Raw genomic sequence first — 22,251 nt, 5'->3', positions numbered from 1 at the left:
AACCATCCTTTTGGATTGAAAGCAATGCAGATAGACTTAGGGCTGCCCAGAGCCAGCTTGCCCCCTGCGAAGAGAAAGGCTGTGTGCAGCAGGGGTGAACACAGCCAATAAACAATGAGAACAGAGGCAGGATGAGTTGAAATGGTGCGAAAAAGCCAAGTGATACTGTTTAAGCACTTAGAGCAAGCAGTGCCTAAAGACAATAGCTTTCCTTTTGCTTAAGGTAGTTTGAAATCTGCCGTTTTCAACTAAAATGATGAACATAAGAGGTGTGTTAACAGTGAGCTTGGTGAAAAAGGATTACCAAACGGGGATATATTGCTTCCCTATACAAGCAATAATTACATATATTTGAAAGTAATGTATTTGGAGAAATGAAAAGACGAAGGAAAATTATAAAAAGGCATTTCCAATTTAAGACATGAAAAATGGGGTACTTCAAACAAAAGTTAAAAGGATTGAAACTGTTCATCATTCAATCTTCTCTTCCTTTATAAAGTATTGTTTCTTCCTTTGTAAAAACATGCAATGATTATTTCTATTGTACTTTACAATTTGTAAAGGGCAGTACTGGAAAAATAAAGAAAAGGCCAGGCCAAGATACCTTCATACACTTAACTAATATTTATGAAACACCAGTTATATGCTAGACACTCTTAGGTCTCTAGGATATACAATGAACTAAAACAAAACCAAAAACAAAAAATCAAAAAAAAGAGTCCCTGCCATTATGAATCTTATATTTTAGATGTTGGCATCGTGGTTTATGTCAGTCCCCAGGTAATGAGCATTGATGATCAGTCACTGGTAACATACACCTGTGTGGACAGGTTTCCTCTTTGCCATTTGCTCCGTCAGTAGTTGTCTCATTAGAGTTTGCGAACACATTTGCAAAGACATTTGTTTTTGCTGGCAAAAGTAAAATATCTCTGCATACTTTTTGTTTTGGTCTCAAGGTGAACATATGTATTTCTCTCTGTGACCACCACGCTGCTGTGCTAATATGTGTTTTCAAGATGGTGAAGGAGGGTTAAAGATACAGCTTGTGGCTGTGGAACACAGCAGAGTTAAGGGGCCCTTTGGAGAAATGACCCCGAGACCTTGGCTTCATTTGCAGCCTGTTCTAGCCAACTGAGATCCCTGCCAATTAGGAGGGTTCCCTAGAGAGAGACTGGGAGAGCATCAGCATAAATTTAAATTTTGGACCCCCAAGTATAGTTTCCAAAAGGGCCTTCTTGTCCTTTGCTAATTACAAAGCAAACATTTCTCCAGCAAAAAGACACTTCCTCCTTTCATGCTCCTGTCCTCTTTCCCACCTCCCTAATACAGTCACTCCTTGAAACTGCTGGTGTTGCTGAAACCTCTTTGGCAGAGGAGACACCCCGCATTTGAAGGCACAAAAGAATTATTCTTTCCATAGATCATTATCTTGTTCTCCTTTTATCTACTCCAGCAACTTCTTCATAGCAGCGTTACAGACTAACTTTGTAGATTGTTACAGCCTGGCAGAAAGGCCCAAGAGGTGTGACCAAACAAATACAACCAGGTTACAATTACATTCTGTGATATCATTGAAAAAGAAGCATTCTGAAACTTGTTTACATTAAAACTATATCACTTTTAGCATCACAAATGGAAATGCACCACTCAAATGGTTTGATTCTTGTACGTTGCTGTTAAAACAGACCCCAGATAGACTGAGGTATATTTTTTCACTGATGGACAAATCCAAACATAGTTTCTAGCAGTGTCTGGCACCAGTAGACTATCATTGTTAACATAGACAGGTGGGTGTAAATGGCAAAGTCTTTAAAACCTCTTTAATCCACTATGTTTCTGTTCTTTTCCATTAAATCTTCAACTCAGTCCCTTTTACCTTCTGTTTATTACACACACACACACACACATGCACACACACGAACACCCTTAACTTTTGCAAATGACCTTACCTTCTCACTATAGGTATATTGTTTTAATTTTTAATATTTATTTATTTACTACTTTTTTACTGAATTTATTGGGGTGGTGGTTAATAAAATTATATAGGTTTCATGTGTACAATTCTATAATACATCACCTGTATATTGTATTGTGTTCACCACCCCAAATCATGTCTCTTTCCATCACCATTTTATGCCCCTCCACATATGCTCTTCAAGAGAAACTGCTTTTCTTCTCCCTTTCCAAACCTCGCAGAGCCCCTAAGACACCTTGCTAATGATAGAAACACAGCACAGTTTCCTTAGTCTTCAACCAGCCAACCACATGAGGGAGCCCAGATGGAACTGCGCAGGGATCTCAGCTTAAGTTGTTCATTCGCATTTATTGTTATTGTTTTAAGACTCTGTGTTTTGGGGTCATTTGTTATAAAGCAAAATCTAACTGAACAACTCCGCTTTCATGCACAGGATCTAAACGATGGCAAAATCATTGTTTGCTTAGGGGCTGAAGAATGCTTTGCATACCACAGTTACCACTCTTTAATAACCAAACCCCTGCATGTTATGTCAACAAACATTAGATATTTATAAACATCACAAACAGTCTGGGAAAATAAAGACATTTATGAGGATAACTTATTATAAAGATGGTTTTAGAATAGGGATGCTGAGGTACACATCAACAAAGCACAGAAACTTGAAAATGATTATTCTACCTCCATAGCAAGGACGGGATGGCAATAGTAACACGAGCATTTCCTGCCATGAATTTTGACCATGAATAATGTCCCCAAAATTTTAGAAGGCCTATAAAAATGGGATAATATATAAATTTGGTATTAATTATAAAGAGAGAACTGATGGTTGAATTATAAAAAGTGGTATAGTACCTAGGATTGCAAATCATAAAATAAAAGGCTTCTTGTTTTCTGCTGAGCTTTTTCTTTAAGCTTGAAACATTTAAGAACATTCAACAGGATTGTAAAATAGGATGTACATGCATTTATATCAGGGAACATCTCTTTGAGAGCAAAAGGTTTTATTTACTGCAATGGACTACCTTTCTTGAGGGTTTTAACATGGCTGAATATTTTCATGTGACACTGAAATACTTCAAATTAAAAATATTAATTTTTATAAACTTAGTTATTATTTTTATAATGACTGGAGAAAAATTTCCCCCTCTGTTCCACCATCTTTTCCTTGTTACCAAAGCTTCACACCATGTGCAGGTTTCTTTGTTGGTGGCAACTGGTCCTTAACAGTTATTAAACAACACATCTAGGTAGGAACTGAGTAGACCCTGACGAGGGACAATGAAGACAGACTGTTGAGTTTACACAAGGATTTCTCCTCCTTGGTGTTAGCAGATAATATTTGTTGTGTGGGGCTGTCCTGTCCAATGTAGGATCTTTAATGGCATCCTCGGTCTTCAGCCACTAGATGTCTATAGCATTCCCTTCTCTCAAGTTGTGATAATCAGAAATGTCCCCTGGGGGGCAAAATCGTGCTGGTTAAAAACCACCGTCTACATGCCATTATTATCTCAGCTCTGTACTTTTTCTATTTTTAAGTTTAAACTTTATTGTATTTATTTTGCATTACCATTTAGAGCCCTTATTCCCCTTCCCCACCCCCACAGTCACCACATTATTGTCCATATCCAGGAGTCCTTTATCCTTTTCACTCAATCCCTCCTCCACCACCCCACAAGCTGTCCTCTGTTCATTTTCTCTGGCCTATGTCAAAGGGCTAGTCCACTGATTGTGTGTAGGGGAGGAGCAGAAAGCTCCCACCCTCCAGTACTTAAACAGGATGAGTGCTTGTAGGCCAGCTGGTCTTCCTCCATGCAGTGAAGGTGGGAGAGGACATCAGCTATGTACTCTAAGCCAGTTGGCATCCTACAATTTTGAGCTAATGAATCCATCTATTTGGATTTTGAGAGCTTTTCAGAAAATATTGGTTAAATATCTTGTTTTAAATTTGAATGAATATTTAATATAAATTCTTCCTGTAGAAAACTCAACTATTCATCACTGGAATAGTGGTCATAAATTTTCTAAGAAGTAAGCTAACAAACAGGGGAGAATACTTAGGAATGAAGCAGATTCGTTTTTTATTTGCTTGATTTTCCAAAACTGTTTTTGCTATAATTTTAAATATAGTATTCATGGTAAACTTAATGCATATTTATAATAGTGGTATTTGAAGGTGTGATTAACAGCAATTTGTAAGTTAACACATAACATGTTTCCTTTGCATGGAACCTACTAGACTTTTACTACTTTACTTTTAATTTGGGGAGGGCACATAAAGCAATTTACAATATGTTCAAATAATGCAATAATTCCCACACTATTTCTTCCTTGGAAATGTCCCTGGACATTTTATTTATTTATGTTTTAATGGATTCCTGTTATTTTTCTCTGGTAGGAGGGATGCTATTTCTTCTTGACACCAAGAAAGTAGACCCAACACCATTTCTTCTGTGACTACTCTTCTCCTCCCTTTCTATCCTAAGATCATGCACTGCATGTAATAAATTAGTATGTTCTTCATGTGGTTAGCCAAGGAACAAAATTTCTTTCATTCTTTGTGAATTGCCTGAAATCCCAATATCTATAGGAAATTTTCTTCAGTCAGTTAAAAGATACAAATGAATAAGAAACATGTTTGGTTATCCTCCTTCCTTTGTGCCCCACGCCCCACATGCTCCATACACTCAAAAGTCACCCTTTTGCATCCAATACAGGGACACATACACATATTTCATTGTCCTGCTTTGCTTCTCCTTATTTAAGAGGGTTACACTAGTAAATCAAAAGAGTTGATAAATACAAGTTTAAAATGATTGAAAGTGCATCTCTTCCTGTTTGTTTCTATTTCAATATATTGTTTTAATGCATATGTGATAGTAGGCTATATGTTCGCCTTTATAATCTCTTAAAATGTTATATATTTTTGAGATTTTAGATATATAATTCAATTGAAACAGGCTCAAGCTAGGAACTTTTGTAAAGGTAATGACTTGTTAAATCTAGTAATTAATGGAGAAGTTAAAATTGATTAAAAAGTAGTATGTCAGGTAAAGGAAAATAATCTTAAATGGTACAAAGAGTATATTAGATAAAGTTTCAAATTTGGGGCTACAGAAATTGCATTTTTCTTTGCAGATTTATTTATTATAACTATTCTAAGCATGAGAAGAATGTTAGAAAAGAAAAATTATGTGTGTAAGATTAGCAATATTTAAAGTATGTGTGTGCGTGTGTGCTTCTCACAACCAGAATAACCTATCCTGTTACTAAAACCTAGTTCTTTCTACTTAGCCTCTTTGTGTATATTTTGAAAAGTCATTTCTGGATCTTATCATTCTTCCCTGGAGACCTTGCCTTTGGAAATTACAACACAGCAGAAAAAGTCTTGAACACATGCTCTACACCTTTTCCAAATATGACTTATCTACCTCTGTATATTGTTAACCTCTTAGGCAGGGATGATAGATTTAAGTTTAAATTCAAGATTTTCAGGCTTATCCTTTAGCTTAATCCCAGAAATGCTCCAGCCATGAACCTAAAAAAGTCTTATTTTATGAATCTATAAGCAATTATGAATAACTCAGTAATAGCTATGCTAGTGGTCAGAGAAATCATGTCTTTATCACTTTATTGTGTTTCTCTTTAACACTTTATTACATGTAATATATATATATCAGATTATCTTAAGAGTATAAATGAGAGTATTCTGGGAAATATTATTTTGATGTAATATAGTGGCTTGTTCAGAGGTTGTAAATACTTTTCTATTTGGTTTCTCCATGTTCAAAATTATCATTAAAAGAAGGAAACTATTAGATTAGAGAGGTAAAGAATGAAAGAAGTGATTTCCTTTCTATATAAAGTTTTCAGGCTACATGACAGAAAATTTTGATAGACATAAAAAGATGAATAAAGATTAATAAAAATAGAACTGAATCTGGTATTTAATTATAAATATAATTTATATTTCCTACTTGATTATAATATCAAATCTGAAAAACAATAAAACATACATTTTTTACAGTTGTATGAGGTTACTTTGTAAATATAAAATGTCACCATATCCTATCAGAGGAGAGGAAAAAAGACCAAAAAATAACTTTTAAGCCAAGCTTATGTCACAGGTTACTATTTTTAAACTTCTTGTGACATTATTTGTCTACCCATTCTTAGTTTTGAAAACTGACATTTTCAATGTTTAATGTTTAAGTCAAATGCTAGCAAAATATATTAGAAGGCCTCATTCTTAAGTAAAAAATAATAATAAAATGTAATTAGTATCATAATTAATTTTTTTATTGGATAAGATTTTCTTTATTTATATTTGAAAAGCCAAGTGTACTGAATACTGATTAGTAAGGTAGAATCTTTATGGAAATAAACTATGAGTAAAAACCACCTAAGCCATTAAATTTCAAGAAAATATGGTAAATATAACTAAATGTACAGCTATTGGAACTTTCCAATAAGTACAGTGACAAAATATTTGATTTCTAAATCCAACTTTTAAAATCTAAGATGTTTTAAATTAATTGGTAACAAATGCCAGAAAGACCTTCTTCACTAGCCAACTCTCATTCCATAAACCTAATTTTAATCAAAACCTCTTACAAATTTGCAAAAGCTTGAAGTTCTCTTTAAAATAACTCATGTCTTCAATAATTTTATCACATTAACTACTTGATTGCTAATCACAACAAAAGCTTTATGCATTTTGATGATGGCCAGTTCATTCGGTATAGTGAAAGACCTTGCGTAATACAGGTGACTCAAGTTCTTCCTTACATGAGCAATATTCAAGTTTGCACAGCCCCCCTCCTCTATGTTTCTATTGAACTCGTCCACACACATATAGTCTCCCTTACTATATGATATTGTGATTACCTATTTAAACATCTCAAGCCTCCAAAAGACTCTGATAGAAACTGTACTCTCTTCAATTGTGAATCTCCAGAGCTTAGCACTGTGCGTGGCCATAAAGTAAAAATTCAATAAAATGATACTAAATGAATGAATATGTGAATGAAATAAGCAAAGGAAGTTCAACTACAAAGGTAGCCAAACTCTTTTCAAGTTGGTTAATTGAGATAATTTGTTGACTATATATGGTTATATAGAGCTCTACAACATATTTGTAGGCAGTGATGCTGAAGACAGTGAGAAAGATGAAAAAAATTAAACTTTAAATGCCAACTACTTCTAGAGGGAAATTTAATCACCTTAAAACATCATATTAAATGGTATATTTCTCCTAGGCAATCATAAGGCTTCAGAACAAGCCCTGACACAGAGTTATTTAATACTAATCTAATAGGTTCTGTAATCTGGTATATAAAGTTAGTGTAATATGAAAAAAAATTGAGGATAACATGTCATTAATGCTTGTATTACATCTATAAAATATGGTTTGGCTCTTTATCGCAAATGAAAAGTCAGTATTGAAAACATATATCTATTTAAATATTTAAAAAATCCTATGTAACCTTTAAAATATGTCTAGCTGCAAAACTTACACCCTAAGTGCACTACTTTGGTTTGTAGGCAATGAAGAAAGGAATAAGTTTAATTTCTAGTGTCTCTTCACCATGGTCTTGTACCACATGGTATTAGACTTTGCATTTATGAGGCTTCCCAAAAGTTTTCTAGGTACTAGAAAGGTGGAGTAGAGAAAAAATAATCCACCCCTCCCCCTAAGTAACCCTATATTCCCATGATGCAGCCTCCTTCATCTGGATTCAATGAGCACACTTCTATAGTTGTTTAAAGTTTTGATACCAGGCTCCATTTTTAAAAATTGCACATCTATATTCTGTAATTTACAGCCAGCATATTAGTTGGTTGGTACACATTTTAGAGTTTTAGACATGAGTAATAATACTAAATGTGTCCTAAGAAATAAAGTAAAATTTGCATGAAATTATGAAGATTCAAATAAGGACATTTTTAAAGTATAATTGTACCTCGTTCTCCCTTCTGACACTTCTTTCTTTGCACTGTACACTTTCTTGTCTCACTGGTTGGGGGACACAGGTTACCCTTTGCTGACGGATGCTGTGTTATTTCTCGGACCCTTGTTTCAGTCCCCCTTTTGAAACCACATGTTTTTCCTTTCTTTGTGCATGGACTCCAAGGACTCCATTCACTGGCTTCACAGTGCACTGAAACAGAACAGCAGAAACAGACTCAGCCAGCTCACAAATATTTTCATGATCATTAAATAAACAAAAAGGTTTGCTTCTATCAATACTTGTCCAAATTCTGAGCAGAAATCCTGCAGAACAAAGTTGGGCAAGATGATTTACAGATAAAACAAAGAGAATGAGAAAGAGAAAGACGGGAATAAAATGTTTTCAGGTTTTTAGTACTCATATTATCAGGTAAATTTATTCTTAATTAGGTTTACTTTTCACCTTAAATTTCATTAACCAGCAACTAATATAACTACTCACAATTGGCCAATGTTTTACAACTTCTAAACACTGAACAATTATTGATTGATCCTGGCCATAACTTGATAGAAAAGTTATTATTACGTTCTAGAGAATTGATTCTCAAACTGTAGCATACAACAGAATCCTCAGGAGGGCTTACTAAAATACAGAACTCTGGGTCCTATCCACAGTGTTTTTGATTCTGTCGTCTAGGATTGGGCCCGAGAATCTTCATTTCCAACAATACATGCAATACTGATGGGCAGGTACTGAGAACAAGCTTTGAGAATGTCCTTATAGAATGGTAAAGCAAAAAATGAATTCAGTTCCTTCAGCTACAATTCACTATCTCTTCTACTTCATTAATCTTGGGTACTTAAATATTATCATTTTTAATTAGTATGGTTCAAACATGGCAACATCTATTTTGAGGGAACTCTGGGTCAGTTTCAGCTGTTAGACTGCTTCTAGAATTAACTTGACCGAGTGATTACTGAGATCAACTGATGTACTTTTTCTAAAGCTTCTTTTGTAGAGTTGTTCCTTTTTCTTCATGTTGTAATCTCTTCAACCATAGCTTTTCAAGGTCAGAGTTTTGCACTTCCAATGAAAATACATATTTGCAAGGTATTATTCTTATACTTATGTCCATAAGGCTTCCTAACTTACAACAACGGTCACAGCTTGTAACAGTAACTCTTTCAGATGATATAAGACTCTCATTCCACAAAAAGAAGTTCCCAGGAAACCTTCTGACTGCCTTCTGATTTAAAGAATCCTTAGTTTTGGGAAGAATGCTATATTTCATACAAATTCAAGAGAGAGAACCTAAATGTTTTAGAAATGTAAATCCATTTGGCATACATTTTTTCAGATGCTTTTTTTCAGTCACTCTCAGGTATCTGAACGCAACATAGAGCTAAATGAAAATGATTAGATAAGTGAATTTAAGTTTCTGTGAACTCAAATGAACTTTATTGAACCACTTTCAAAATAGTCTTCATGCTCTGTTATACTGTTAGAGCAACAAAATCACTTAATGATATCGTAATCTCTTGCCAGTTAAGAAAATATCTTCCATCCCAATATTAGTCATTAAAAAGCAGTAGATCTTGAGCACAACAAATTAAAAAAATCTCCAAGAAACTACACAGAAAAACAAAAATCAAAAATTTTCAGCTATCACTTTGTCTGGCATTCATTTAAAGCCAGAACTAAGAGAACTAAATGAGAAAAAAAAAATTATATAATGTAGAAGCGAACAGAACTTCAGTGCTTTTTATAATAGCGAAGGTGTTCCAGGCAAATGTATACTTAGACTTCAGCTAGCTACCTGTGAGTCCGTAGAAAGATGACCAATGGTTCTAACAATGGAATTCTAATAATAATATTGGGTAATTCTATTGATAAAGGAGGGAAAATATTAAAAACTAATGAGTTCAGATAGTAAAAAGCTCTAATAAGGTGTTATATTAAAAAGCCTTGAGAAAAGTAGAAATTCTCCTAGAAAAATACTGTAGGATGAATCTATAGTATTAGTGTCCAAAAATGTTTCTGAGAAAAATGGAAACTCTGGAAAACATATAAGGGTAATAAAAAGGGTAACAAGTTGTTCAGGTCATTAGATGAACAATGTACAACCAGGATACTATTTGCTTAAGAGGTAATTAAGAAAAAACAGGGCTATTCCACTTCTGTATTTATTCTATCTCCTATATTAAGAAAAATCTTAACACTGGAAATTAACTATTCACTAATAAAGTAAGTCTCATGACTGTAATTAGCTCCCCGTCCCAGGAAGTGGCTGTGCTGTGGTTGATGATCAGTCTGGAACGCTGTAAAAAAGATTCTTGAATTGAGAGGAAAGTTGAACTGGATGTTCCACCAGTACTTACAACACCATTATAACATTATTACTTGTTTGCTCTCATTCTTATTGGCTAATTACATGGTTCCACAGAGAACATAGAAAGGGCATGTTCCTTGCTACTCACTCTTTGAAGATGAATATCTTCCATCTTTGACAATTTGAACAAGGCCAACTTTCCAAGAGAAGCAATAAGGATGACAGAATGGAATGACAATTCAGAAAGGAAGCAAATATCTGGAGTACAAAGTAGGAGAAACATGTTCCCCTATAAAATTGGGTTCAGTGGACATTTATGCTTGCTTTGACCTACAAACTGTGGCAATGGATATGTTTGTAAGTCTTTCACCCCAGCTCTATATCAGGGTGGTGATTTCTATGTTTATGACGTTTCCTGTCAACTGAAAATCTGGGTAAGAAACAAATCATACAGCTTAGATTTTAGCAAAGACAGGGAGAATACACATTTTTTAACCTGTTGGGTGAGCACCAAAGAGCTAGAATTAAGATACTAATTATAGCATTGACAGTAACTCACTTGCATCCTTGGGATCCTCTCTTCAGCTCTCTGAGTCTTAGCTTTCATATTTGTAAAGGAATAGGCATTAATTGTCCTTTGCGATAATTGAGCAGGTCATCGTTTTTCATGAAATGCTGGGGCAAGCCCATGGGCATGGCCTGCGTAGTGCTTATAGGCTAGACACCACATGATGGGAGACATTCAAGAGCCAATCCTGAACTGAAGGTGCTGATTTGCACTACTAGTGTGTCCGCAGGTCATTGATACCTGTTCAGTAAGCCAGATTTACTGAATAGGTTTTATATCGCTAACCCCTACTCTAAAATAAATAAATTATTTAATTTTATTGTGTTAAGAAGTAGTCTTTGTCCTGATGGTAGTATAAATTGCCAGTAAACTTTAAAGGCTAATGCAATAGATAAGAAAGCTTGATATATTTAAAATAAATAGCATTTCAAGGACTAAATGCTACACTTCTGACAGCTAAGAAAATCTGAACAAGTGCCCCTTTTTCTGGGTAGAGAAATACCACAAACTCTCTGCAACTCATCCTGAATTTCTGTCCCTCAATATTCCACAGAATTGTTTTCTGTGATTTCCGCAGTTTAGAACTTATCTCTAATCAATCTTCGGTATCTACAACAAAGATAAAGTTGTAACTTTTACCTTATTTTGAGGTATTTTTTGTGTGTTTTTATTGACTAAATAAAAAGAAAGAACCAAAACAAGCCATGAACTATTCAGGACTGTTGCTGTCCAGATGCTTCTGAAATTATCTTGAACACATCATTTATTTATTTCATTCTGCCAAAACCTTTGTTTAGAAATAAATGTTCTGTGTGGACCTGAGATGGTTAAACCACCACTTTAGAGTTATTACTCCAGCACTTTAGATTCTAATGGATCTGTCTGTGGGGACCCCAGGGGAGTCCTGGAGACTATCTTGTACTGAATCAGGAGGACATTTGTGTGCAAATGCCAACATCAGCTCTGCATCAAAGGTTCTCCTAGCTCTTGCCCAGGGGATTTGGAGATTTAGTATGCTGTTTTCCCATTTGGTTTAGCATCTGCTCCCCAAGTGTTCATCAAACTTGTAGCTGTAGTAGCTGCACAGCATTTAAAAGAAAGAAAATACAGCCTGACATTGATCTGTTATTTAGACAAACAACTTGTCTGAGGGACCTCCCCTCCTGAAAACTCAGCCTGCAATTAATCAGACCCTGGGACTGTGTCCTCTGTCAGTGTGAGTAAGTCCAAAAAATCTCTCCTTGTTTCTCAATATCTGCATAGCAGGTCATTTCAGCAAAGCCGCGTCAAAGTAAAAAGTAAGAATTTTAACTATATCAGCTCCAGTTCTCTAGGTATTTGATCTACCCTCTGGGCATGTTTTTTCTCTCCTTGGAAAATAACTTTGGTCACTGAATGAGATTAGATCTAGGTGTTTTGTGAAGTTTTTGACCTAAGGTAGAAATACACACACACACACACACACACACACACACACACACACACATAAATATAAATTATTATAAGTAAAAATTCTTAAAGAATGATACAAAATAAATCTATACTGATAAGAATAGTTGAAATAATTATTAACAGTCCCTAAGAAATAATGGAGCTGCCACCAGGTGTGAACTGTATTCTAACACACACTGGATAAAGCTGCAAGAACATCAGAGATGCAAGGATGGAGAAAGCCTCTTAGGAACTGTCCCTTAGGCTCTTGTGAGATACTACTTTGAGAAACACTGCTATGGATACTGAATTATCAGTTGAGGTGTTTTTCATCCTTTGCAATGTTAGTGTTCCTCCTCACCAATACTGACGCACTCCATGGTGTGATTGTTGGCTTCCAACCCTTCTGGGCAATTGTCAAGGCACTTTCCAAGGTGTAAGTAAAATCCACTTTTACACTTTGTGCAGAAATTTTTGTTGAAACAGGTATCACAGTCAGCTTTGCATTCTGAAAGAGAAAAAAATGTGAGAAATGATTTTTCATTATCTTCACTTGACTATTGTTGATCCAGTTCTGTATACTTACAACATGGGCACATGTAACTTCTAATGTCAAACAAACAGTTAGGGTTCAAAATTATTTTGGCAAACTAAATTAAGGATTCCCCATCAGTCATTTAGTTGATGTACATCAGCCACTGATTTTAGAATTGTACTGTTTGCCTTATGAAAAATTCTTTGGCACTAAATTTGTTACCAAGAATGTTTATAATCAAATATCTATTTATGTTAAATAATAGTGAAAATGTTTCAGCACAACTTTAATGAGATCTATTTATTCTTTCAACAAATATTTGATTGCTCATTGTGTACCAATCACTATTCTAGGTATTGATTGACAGCAGTGCACATAAAAGAAACAAGGCCCAGACTTCACAAAGCTTATATTCAAGGAGGGGAGACACACACAAAAATGTTGGCTCTTACATGGTGATACTATAAGTCAGACACTGCAACAAGAATTTTGCTATATGAAGTCATTTAAACCTTACAATTACCCAGTGAGGTGGGCCCTACTATGATTCCCACTTTACAAGTCTGAAAACTGAGACACAACAAGGTTGTGTAACTAGAGCAGATTTGTTTTTAAAACCAGACAGTCTGATTTCAGAGTAATAAATGCCCTGAAAAAAAACAACAACAACAACAACAAAAACTAGGGAAAAAATATGAAAAATTACTGGTGAAAGGAAGATGAGTTTGGAGAGGTAAGCAGGGCTATATGGGGTGTAGGATGAAAGAGTGATGTTTCCTAATCTGCATTTTAAAAGGTTACTCAGTCTACAGTGTGGAGAGTAAATTTTAGCGTGCAGACGAGAGGTGATATAACATTATTTCCAATATTCACTTCCAAAAGATAAGTGTTTCAGTGTCTATACTGGAATCTTTCTTGAAGTGAAAATAGCTAAATTGATTGTCATTAAATACTTAGATTGTAAACAATGGGAACTCAGATGGCATTGATGCTTGTATTATTTTTCTATAGGTTCAATGAATAATACCCAGGAATGATATAATAGAAAAGAAAAGAGAACACAAAAAATGTGAGTGTATTTTGTAAGTGGTGACAATTTTCCTTCTCTGAGGGTAAAGTCCAAGCAAGGTTTAGTCTAATTATTAAGTAAATATTATCATTTACTTAACATTGAATATCACAAATATTCTAGAGGCATTTCAAATCTGGAAAGTCCCCAAGGATGAGATAAAAACATAATTTTGTGTAGGCACTTACTTGTACACTTATTTATATCTGGATATCGAGTTCCATAATATCCACTTGGACATGAAGAGAGACACACTCCAATCTGCTTCATGCCAATTCTTTCCAGAACAAAAAATAGTCTGGGCTTACATGACAAACATCCATTGTAATCCGAACACGTTGCACAGCCTCCCTGGCAGCCTTGACTGACGTTAGGATGCACTGGGGGACACATGTAGAAAGACAAAAACAAACGTTAAATTGTAAATATAGAAGTTCAATAACATTCTCCGGGCAGGATATACATTTCATTTCGTTAATTTTCAATATGGTCGTAATGGGTGAATGAGTTGAGATTTCCCCCCCTTTTTTTGTGATCTGATATTTCCTTTTAATATATACATACATCATTTCTAATTTAAAAGTTCTTAAAACTTGAGCATTTGAAATATAATATATTGTCTCAAACTCTTTATAGGCTATACATATGAAAATATCCACATTGAACTAGCACTCTGGCAGATTGGAGGCAGTAATTTTGTGCTCATTCACTGAAATCAATACACATTAGTTTTGCTTTTCGTATGTGGTGGATGATAAACACATCTCTCATTTCTTCAAGCAAGGATGACAACATAGACTGGGGCTTAACTTGAGTAAGGACACTGTGTTCTAGGATATCTTTTTTCAACTATGGTCTGTTAGAGGACACAATCTGACTCTTTGATCCAATGCTAATTGATTCTGAAACTATGTAGCTATTCGGCACCCACCCACCAATGCTTTCCTGAGATAAACAGCAAAGTTGTGTGAGAAGAAATACTTCAGGAAAGCTGATATAATGGTGAAAATAGGATATTTAGCTTACCAGTATTTCTGTATGGATCTTATGTGAGCATTTAGAATAAGTTATGTTCAACATTTTATCCATTGGGAGAGAAGTCTTATAGTTTTGTGCTCTCTTCTTCCATTTAATCAAGTGAAATATGTATTTGGTGAGGACATGACCAGTCCACACTAAGGACTACTTCTACACATACTCCTGAGAACTCCAAGATTTCCAAGAGTCATTGATTTGCATGCTAAGACTATTCATTAGCAAGTTTGAACCAACATAAGCCAACATTTGGAAGAATTATGTCTACTTGAAATCTTCACAACTCTAAACCTTCTTACAACTGACTGGTTATTGACACCTATGTATGAGCTGATGGAAAATCACTACTAACTAGGGTCAATCTTATGTAGCTGGTATTTGGGATGATTTATTCTCCTAATGTATACTTGATCTCAATACAGTATTAATAGCTTTATTGTCCTTTCAGGAGTCCAGAAGGGAAACATTCTGACCCTTATGAGAAGCAAAGGGTGATACAGAAATGTGTAAATGCATCCCAGTGTATTTCTGACTTTTTGTGTTGGTGGTGGGAGGGATAGGTTCTGATGGACCTTGCCACCATTAGTCTGTTTCACAGTGATGTCTGATTATTGCTAGGTTCTTTACCACAAACACAAATCCCACCAGGCATACTTACAAGGGGTACCCATAAGCTCAATCAGCCTTACCACAGGGTGCACGGGTTAGTACAGAGAGGTCACTCAGTTGACCAGCATCCTTTGCCTGGGGGAAACCATCCCTGAATCGGCCACAGGAACCACAAGCAGCTCATTCTCATTCCAAGACGTTTTGTAAATAAACTGAGGAAATGGGTGGGGGAAGGGAAGTCTGCTTTTCCTGTACATGCTCCTCTGTGGGGTGGGGCAGACATATAAAGTGGCACAGGAGGTTTAGACATTATAGGACCAGGGGGACTTGTAAGTGAAGACTGCTTTCCAAGTAACAGGGTAATTTTTCATGCCAGTAACTCAGCATTGGAGATTTACAGAAAATGTGTACATATTTTAAGCGGGAAAAGACCCTAAAAAGGAAAGGAGTGAAGAGAGCTCCATGTGTTCTGATTCTAACTGACCCATTTTAAGAAACTAGAGGTATAGATGAAAAAGAAAAAAAGAAAATAAAACCCGTGAAACTTTTTTTTATAAAACTCTATGGAAAAGTGGGCTTCAGTTTGAAAGAAAATCATTCCAAACCCAGGGCACTAATTGACTTGGAGCTTAAATGAAGATGGATTGGCCTGGTCCACACCAGTCTGACCCTATCTCTGAAATGCAGCTGCTCAAAGGAAGCACAATATACTTCTGAGCACCTTGAAACGTTTGTCAATTATGACATAACTTTCAAGAAATCAGCTATGAAAATAAACATGACTCACATGTTCAGAGCCTCAAAAACCAATGTGTGTTAAAATAAGTTTCATTTTAACAATTGAGTTTTGATGTTTGGAAACTTCTCCAGGAGAGAGAGCTATGTAGGTCCCACAATTGGTAACAATTTGCACCAAAATTCTGAGGGAGCCCAATCCCCTCTTTAAAACTTTCTAATGAAATGTATCACAGTCAACTCACAGACTGTGCTACCATCACTCTTTTTGCTTGTTTTTTTAAAAGATATTTTCTTTTTAGACAAAAGTTTTTAACAAAATACCCTTTTGAAAAAGTAAAGACAAAATTGTCTTAACTGGCAAAGAAATTCTTGTTTGTGAAATTCTTGTTTGTCTGTTTTTTCTTGACCTGGGACTATTGAATATGGCCAGGTACAGATTTGAAGGCAAACTTTATTTCTTCAGGAAGGTTTAAGTATTACATTGTAGGAAGTAAGAAGAATTGAGACTACGGAGTTCACATTCTAAGATTATAAATTTTTTTTTTACAGTTGAGTGGCATAATTACTTTCTTGATAGCTGTATAACAATCACTCAAATTATACAGTCAGTATTACACAATTGGACACACATTTCCCAAACTTCATCTTAAGGCAAGAGTTTTTACTTTTTATATGGAAACCACAGAAAACTTTGGTTTGAATTGACTGTAACAACCCTTTCAGCCTTAAAATCTTATGGTTCTTAGACAGAAAATAGAATTTAACTTTGTCATGTTTCTTCTTTGTCCCATTGTAACAATGACTCCATTTTGTATTTCTGAATCCCTTTTTCAAACAATGTCTTTGTACTATTATTTTATATAATCAATGGAGGTGTTGTTGATGGGGATGTTTCATAGACTATCTAACGTCTGTACTTGACTTTAGAAAATGAGCTGAAGTTATCAGGATGGAAGTGGCCATGGCAGGTTTAGGGGAGGGAACACCACAACTACCACATCAAGAAGGAGGCTGGCATGAGTTCAATGCAACTGATGCTTAAGTAGTGGTTAACGGAAGCATGAGGAATGTCAAGGAGATTGGAAGCGCAGGGTAGATCTAGATTTTGAAACCCTTTGTGGGCCAAGGAAATTATTGTGTAGATATAGGGGATTTCAATCTGGTGAATGATATGATCACATTTGCACTGGAAAGGTGATTTTCCCATATAGCATGGTGTATGGAAACTAGAAGATTAAAGTGATGAAGTAAAAGACTGATGATACCTTAAAATAGAGCAGGGACAATGTAATGTGGTGAGGAAGGGATGCGTATTCCAAGGATATTTAGGAGGTTGAAATCAATTAAATATGTGACCAACAGAATGTGGACTGAATAAGAAAGAGGATTTGAGAAAGTGTGGTTTGAGTTCCAACTAGTGAATAGGAAGGAGAGGGCTGGTTAGGGGAGTGAAAGCCTTCTGTTGGAGGTTTGGAGCAAGGTGCCTAGAACAAAAAGGTCCAAAAATATAAACACGGCTTGGGATAGTTGATTTTTCAGATTTTATATGTTATCTAGAAAGCAATGCTTAATAGATAAAGCTTTATAGTGTGATGATTGCTAGAGATGTACACGTTAGCCTTGGTGGTAGGTATGTAATTAGAGAAGACATCTTGAGGGGGGAGGTACAGAAGAATATCAAGAAAACAGAGCCCCAAAATAACAGACATTTAGTAAGAAAAGAAGATATATTATCATCTGATTTAAATATTACTTCATATTTTGGTACCACTTTTGCTTTCAAAGACAGCTAAATTAACTGTAGTAACTGCTGTTAGTAATGGTAGGAGCTATAACAATTATTTATTTTGAAGCCCTAAACTAGAACTCACAGAAATGTTGTAAACCACTGAACAAATAGTAACTTTAGATAAAAAATTAGAACCTAGATCTTTGATATCTCATACCAATCTATGTATATGTAAATAAATTTTAGAAGTGTAATGTGGGTTATTATAAGGGAAAAATGAGCAGAATTCACTGAAACTTTAAATTGGGACCTTCTGATATCAAATGTGTCAAATGCATGGTAAGATTAGGATGTCTTTCCTCAAAACTGGGAAAGAGGAAAGTATTTTTAAAACTTATATATAAAGGTTAAATATGAAAAGAGTATATATTAACAGTAAACAATAAATTTTCAGTGTGTGAACTTTTGATATTCTAAGTGACTTCATTATTACCATTTAGCTGTTAAACAAGACTTTCTACTATTTCTTTATTTAATAATATTGTGATGCGTAACTAATGCAAGAGTTCCTAAAGGCTATTGTCATGAGTGTTAATTCAAGTTTTTTTGACAAAACATCCAGAACACACAGTTTTAAATGGTATTAGACCATTTAGTAAATATACAATATTTAGGTAGTTAATTTCATTTTTTATGATATGCCACTAATCGCAACACTGGAATCTAAGTTCTGTTTCTGTAACAACTGAAGTGAAGGCTTCCAGAATTTGCTTGGTTGGAATCCTCTTCTAGAGCCCAAGTGCAAATGTGCTGACATCTGTTATAAACCGCTATGTGGAGGAGCTCTGTTGTTGCACACTGCCAGTTACCTCTGATGGCCATTTATTGGTAGCTAGAGCATTTCCAAAAATATGAAATTTAATAGACTTCAGGCTTATAAAACAGGTTTGACTATGTTTAAAGACCTGCTAAATATATAAAATTAAGCTGTTGATTTTATAATTCAGATAATCAAAACCAATAAATTTACAAGTTTGATAAAAGCTACCTTTTTAGGAACCAAACCAAACCAAACACAGATTCACTCTAAAGCATTCTTGTCTTCACAACATTCACTGCCTGCTAGTCTCTATGCAGTAGTCTTAAGAGGCAGGGTAGGGAGAAGAGACCAATGAAATTCTATAATCAAAGTTATTTTAACATCTGTTCTTTCTTCCATGTCTTCAGCTTTTATAAAAACATTCACATTGACTGAAAGCATCTTGAAGGCAGAAGTCTGGTTTGTTTTGATAATTTCTTCAGTGTGTTCTTGATAATTCCCAACTTCCACATAGGGCAGCTGCTCATTAAATAGGTTTTCAATAAAGAATTTTTGATTATTTAATGGATGAAGGGAATAAATTCTAATAATAAGCTATTTATTTATATTTTTTAAATAATAAAGATATGAAAGCAGTAAATACTTAACAGAAAGTCTCTGAAGACTAAAGAATCAGTTTTAAGTGGGCTGTGCCTATGAATATTTGGTAAAAAAAATCAAGCTTCAAACCACATAACCTTTGAGGATGCTTAATTATGAAATAAGCCTTTCGAAATAAAACAACAAAAGCTTTTCTAGGTACTGTTTATTCCACTTAGCCATTCACCTACAGAAAATATAGACTTTTTCTCTTGCATAAGTTAGGAGAGCACATTTCTGTCATACTTTGGGACTTGATTGTTATAGAATCATTTTTAAGTTTAAGGTAATGTTATGATTATAGAAAGAAATGTTTCATGATTCCTCTGGAATGTTTGGCAATATTCACTTTAAGCAAAGTCTAACATTAAAATTTGGCATTCTCTTTCAAATTCTATTGCAACAACCTCAGAAAACATTGAGAGTCAATGTTTCTTATTCGTTCATAAGTTAAAATGTCAAGCAGAAATGATAATGGCTAGATCTCCACAGCCATTTGGGCAATTTGGGAGTGTTAGGTATAGATAGCAAAATATCAAAAGCTTTTTGAATGAATATAATTGCTTATTGTCATACAACACTTCTTTACATTATCAAACAATAATATCTGGATGAACAAAGATATATCGTATTTCTTCATTATTATTTGTAGCTAATAATTTGTTGAAAGCCACATATTTTTATATGCACACACATATATATATAAATTTTGCTATTTTTGACATACTGTGTATCTTCTGATGGTTTAAATGTTTTAATGTATGTTTAATCATTTTATGAATTAAAATTCACCTATGCTATGTTTATATAGTATGTATATACACATAATAAGACATAAGACATTTACACACATTGTATTTGGTTTTTTATCAAAGTCAAGAGCCAGACATTAATTGACCTGAAGCAGTTAGGATAATAGAGTCTGTTACATCTTTTGTTTCAGTGAATCAACCTTGAATACTCTGAAAGTCTGTGCCCACACCAATGGTTTCACAAAACTCCTGTCTCAGAGAGGAATGCATTCACTATTTGCTGAATACAGCCTAGTTAGGGCTCCATCATTATTATGTGGGGAAACATACTGTTTTTAATGGAAACTATTTCTTTCAGAACTTGGAAAATCTCTCTCTTTCTCTTACTGAATAATAATTTCCTGAAGGGAGTCTAATATTTATATCCTATAAATACTTTAAATAAAACCACAGCAGTGAAACAGACCTAACATTAGGTAGCAATTAGCTAGACTTTCCACTAAAATCAAGCCAGCTCAAAATATTAAGAAAATGGCTAGCAAATGATGGCAGATATAGAATTCCTGAAATCTAAGATAGGATGACTATTTGGTAGCTAGATGCCAACTTGGTGGGTGATAGCTATGCTTTGTCTGTCCACAGGCCATAGTATCAGGGCTAGAAATGAAAGTGGGCATAGTATATACATTGTGAAAACTACGACTAATGTTTTCAATAAAAATTTATGATAACCCACTATGTGCCCAATACTACTCAAGGTGCAGAAATTTAGGTCTGAAAAAGACATCCTGTTCTTTTCCTTATGTCATTAACCAGTAATAAGCAAGTAAACAAATAATTGATTCAACATTGTTGAGTGTTGTGAAGGAAATAAACAGGTGGATAAGGCAGAGTGCAGCTCTAGGGAGATACTTTAGATATGGTGGTCAGGGAAGGCTCCTTTGAGAAGGTTACCCTTTAGCTGAGACCACACAAATATGAAGGAGTCAGCCATGAACACCTAGAAAGAGTATTCTAGGTGGAACATCAGGAAGTGCAAACATTTTAAGGCTTTGGGGTAGAACTGGGCATGAGGAGCAGCACAAGGGGAAGCAAGGAGGCCGCAGTGCTGTGAGTGGGATGAGATGGAGTTAGAGAAGGAGGTTAGAGCCAGATCCTATTGACCCGCATGCACCACGTAAATAGCTGTGATTCCATATGAAGTGCATTTAGATTTTGCATTGCTAAGTAAGTATCAGAAGGAAGGGCAAGAATACATTTTTTTTGCCTGATTTATTTATTCATTAAAATTTTTGTTAAATTTATGGGTCATGGAACAGAACCAGCATCTTGTATCCCATGAAAACATGTTCTCTTATTAATTTTTATATTAGAGGAGAATGTTCTAACTAGCCACAACTTGGGATTTTACATTCCGATTACAATCTTTGAAGAAACTGTGCCTTGATCTTCATGTTCTTTGCTCTTGGGAACATTTCATTTCTACTTTGTTCCTCCCATCTTTTTCTAACAGTAGTTTTAGTTTGTTTGGGGGTTCCAAATTCTCATTCTCTGTTACTGTAGCGTGTGTAGAGATAGTGGTGGTGGTGGCAGTGATGAGGAGAAACAGGAAAATTATGAAATATAGAAGATGTTGTAAGAATGAATAAAGAGAATAAAAAGTAAAACACTTTGCAATATTGTATACAATCTTTTTTTGTATTTTTTTCAGAATTCTTGCCATTGGAGATGCATATTGACATAGTCTAAATAGTTTAGAACAACAACACTATAGTTTCACTTCTAACATAACCTTCCTTTTAAAATCTCAAAATTATGTTCTCTTTCCCCAGTAAATGAGTTAATAACCTAACGGCTAATTCCAAAGTCGATTCTTCAAAAGTATTGAAAATCATATCAGTTTTCCTGTGACCTACCAGACAGCTACAGTTGATTCTGCAGCTGAAACTGTAACAAAAAGCATTTGTAGAACCAAACATAGTGTTTTGTTTTGTTTTTCTTAACCACAAGTAGAAATTCTATCATAAGTTAAAGCACACTGCTATGGGTATAAAATGTAAGGTACTGAATC

At 34.8% G+C, this 22,251-nt stretch overlaps 1 protein-coding gene across 1 annotated transcript in view; it reads right to left on the bottom strand.

The window, feature by feature from the left end:
- Positions 1–22,251, bottom strand: part of RSPO3 (R-spondin 3) — a 73,980-nt gene that overhangs the window by 29,139 nt on the left and 22,590 nt on the right. The window contains exons 2-4 of the mRNA XM_090280642.1: positions 14,047–14,238; positions 12,616–12,762; positions 7,939–8,136 (exon numbers count right to left, since the gene is read on the bottom strand). Of these exons, the coding sequence (XP_090136768.1) occupies positions 7,939–8,136; positions 12,616–12,762; positions 14,047–14,238 (537 nt within the window). The remainder of the gene's footprint in view (positions 1–7,938; positions 8,137–12,615; positions 12,763–14,046; positions 14,239–22,251) is intronic.

This window comes from Furipterus horrens, unplaced genomic scaffold, assembly GCF_987537825.1.
Source record: "Furipterus horrens unplaced genomic scaffold, mFurHor1.1.pri manual_scaffold_6, whole genome shotgun sequence".
NCBI lineage: Eukaryota > Metazoa > Chordata > Mammalia > Chiroptera > Furipteridae > Furipterus > Furipterus horrens.
This window is presented reverse-complemented; position numbering and strand designations above follow the sequence as displayed.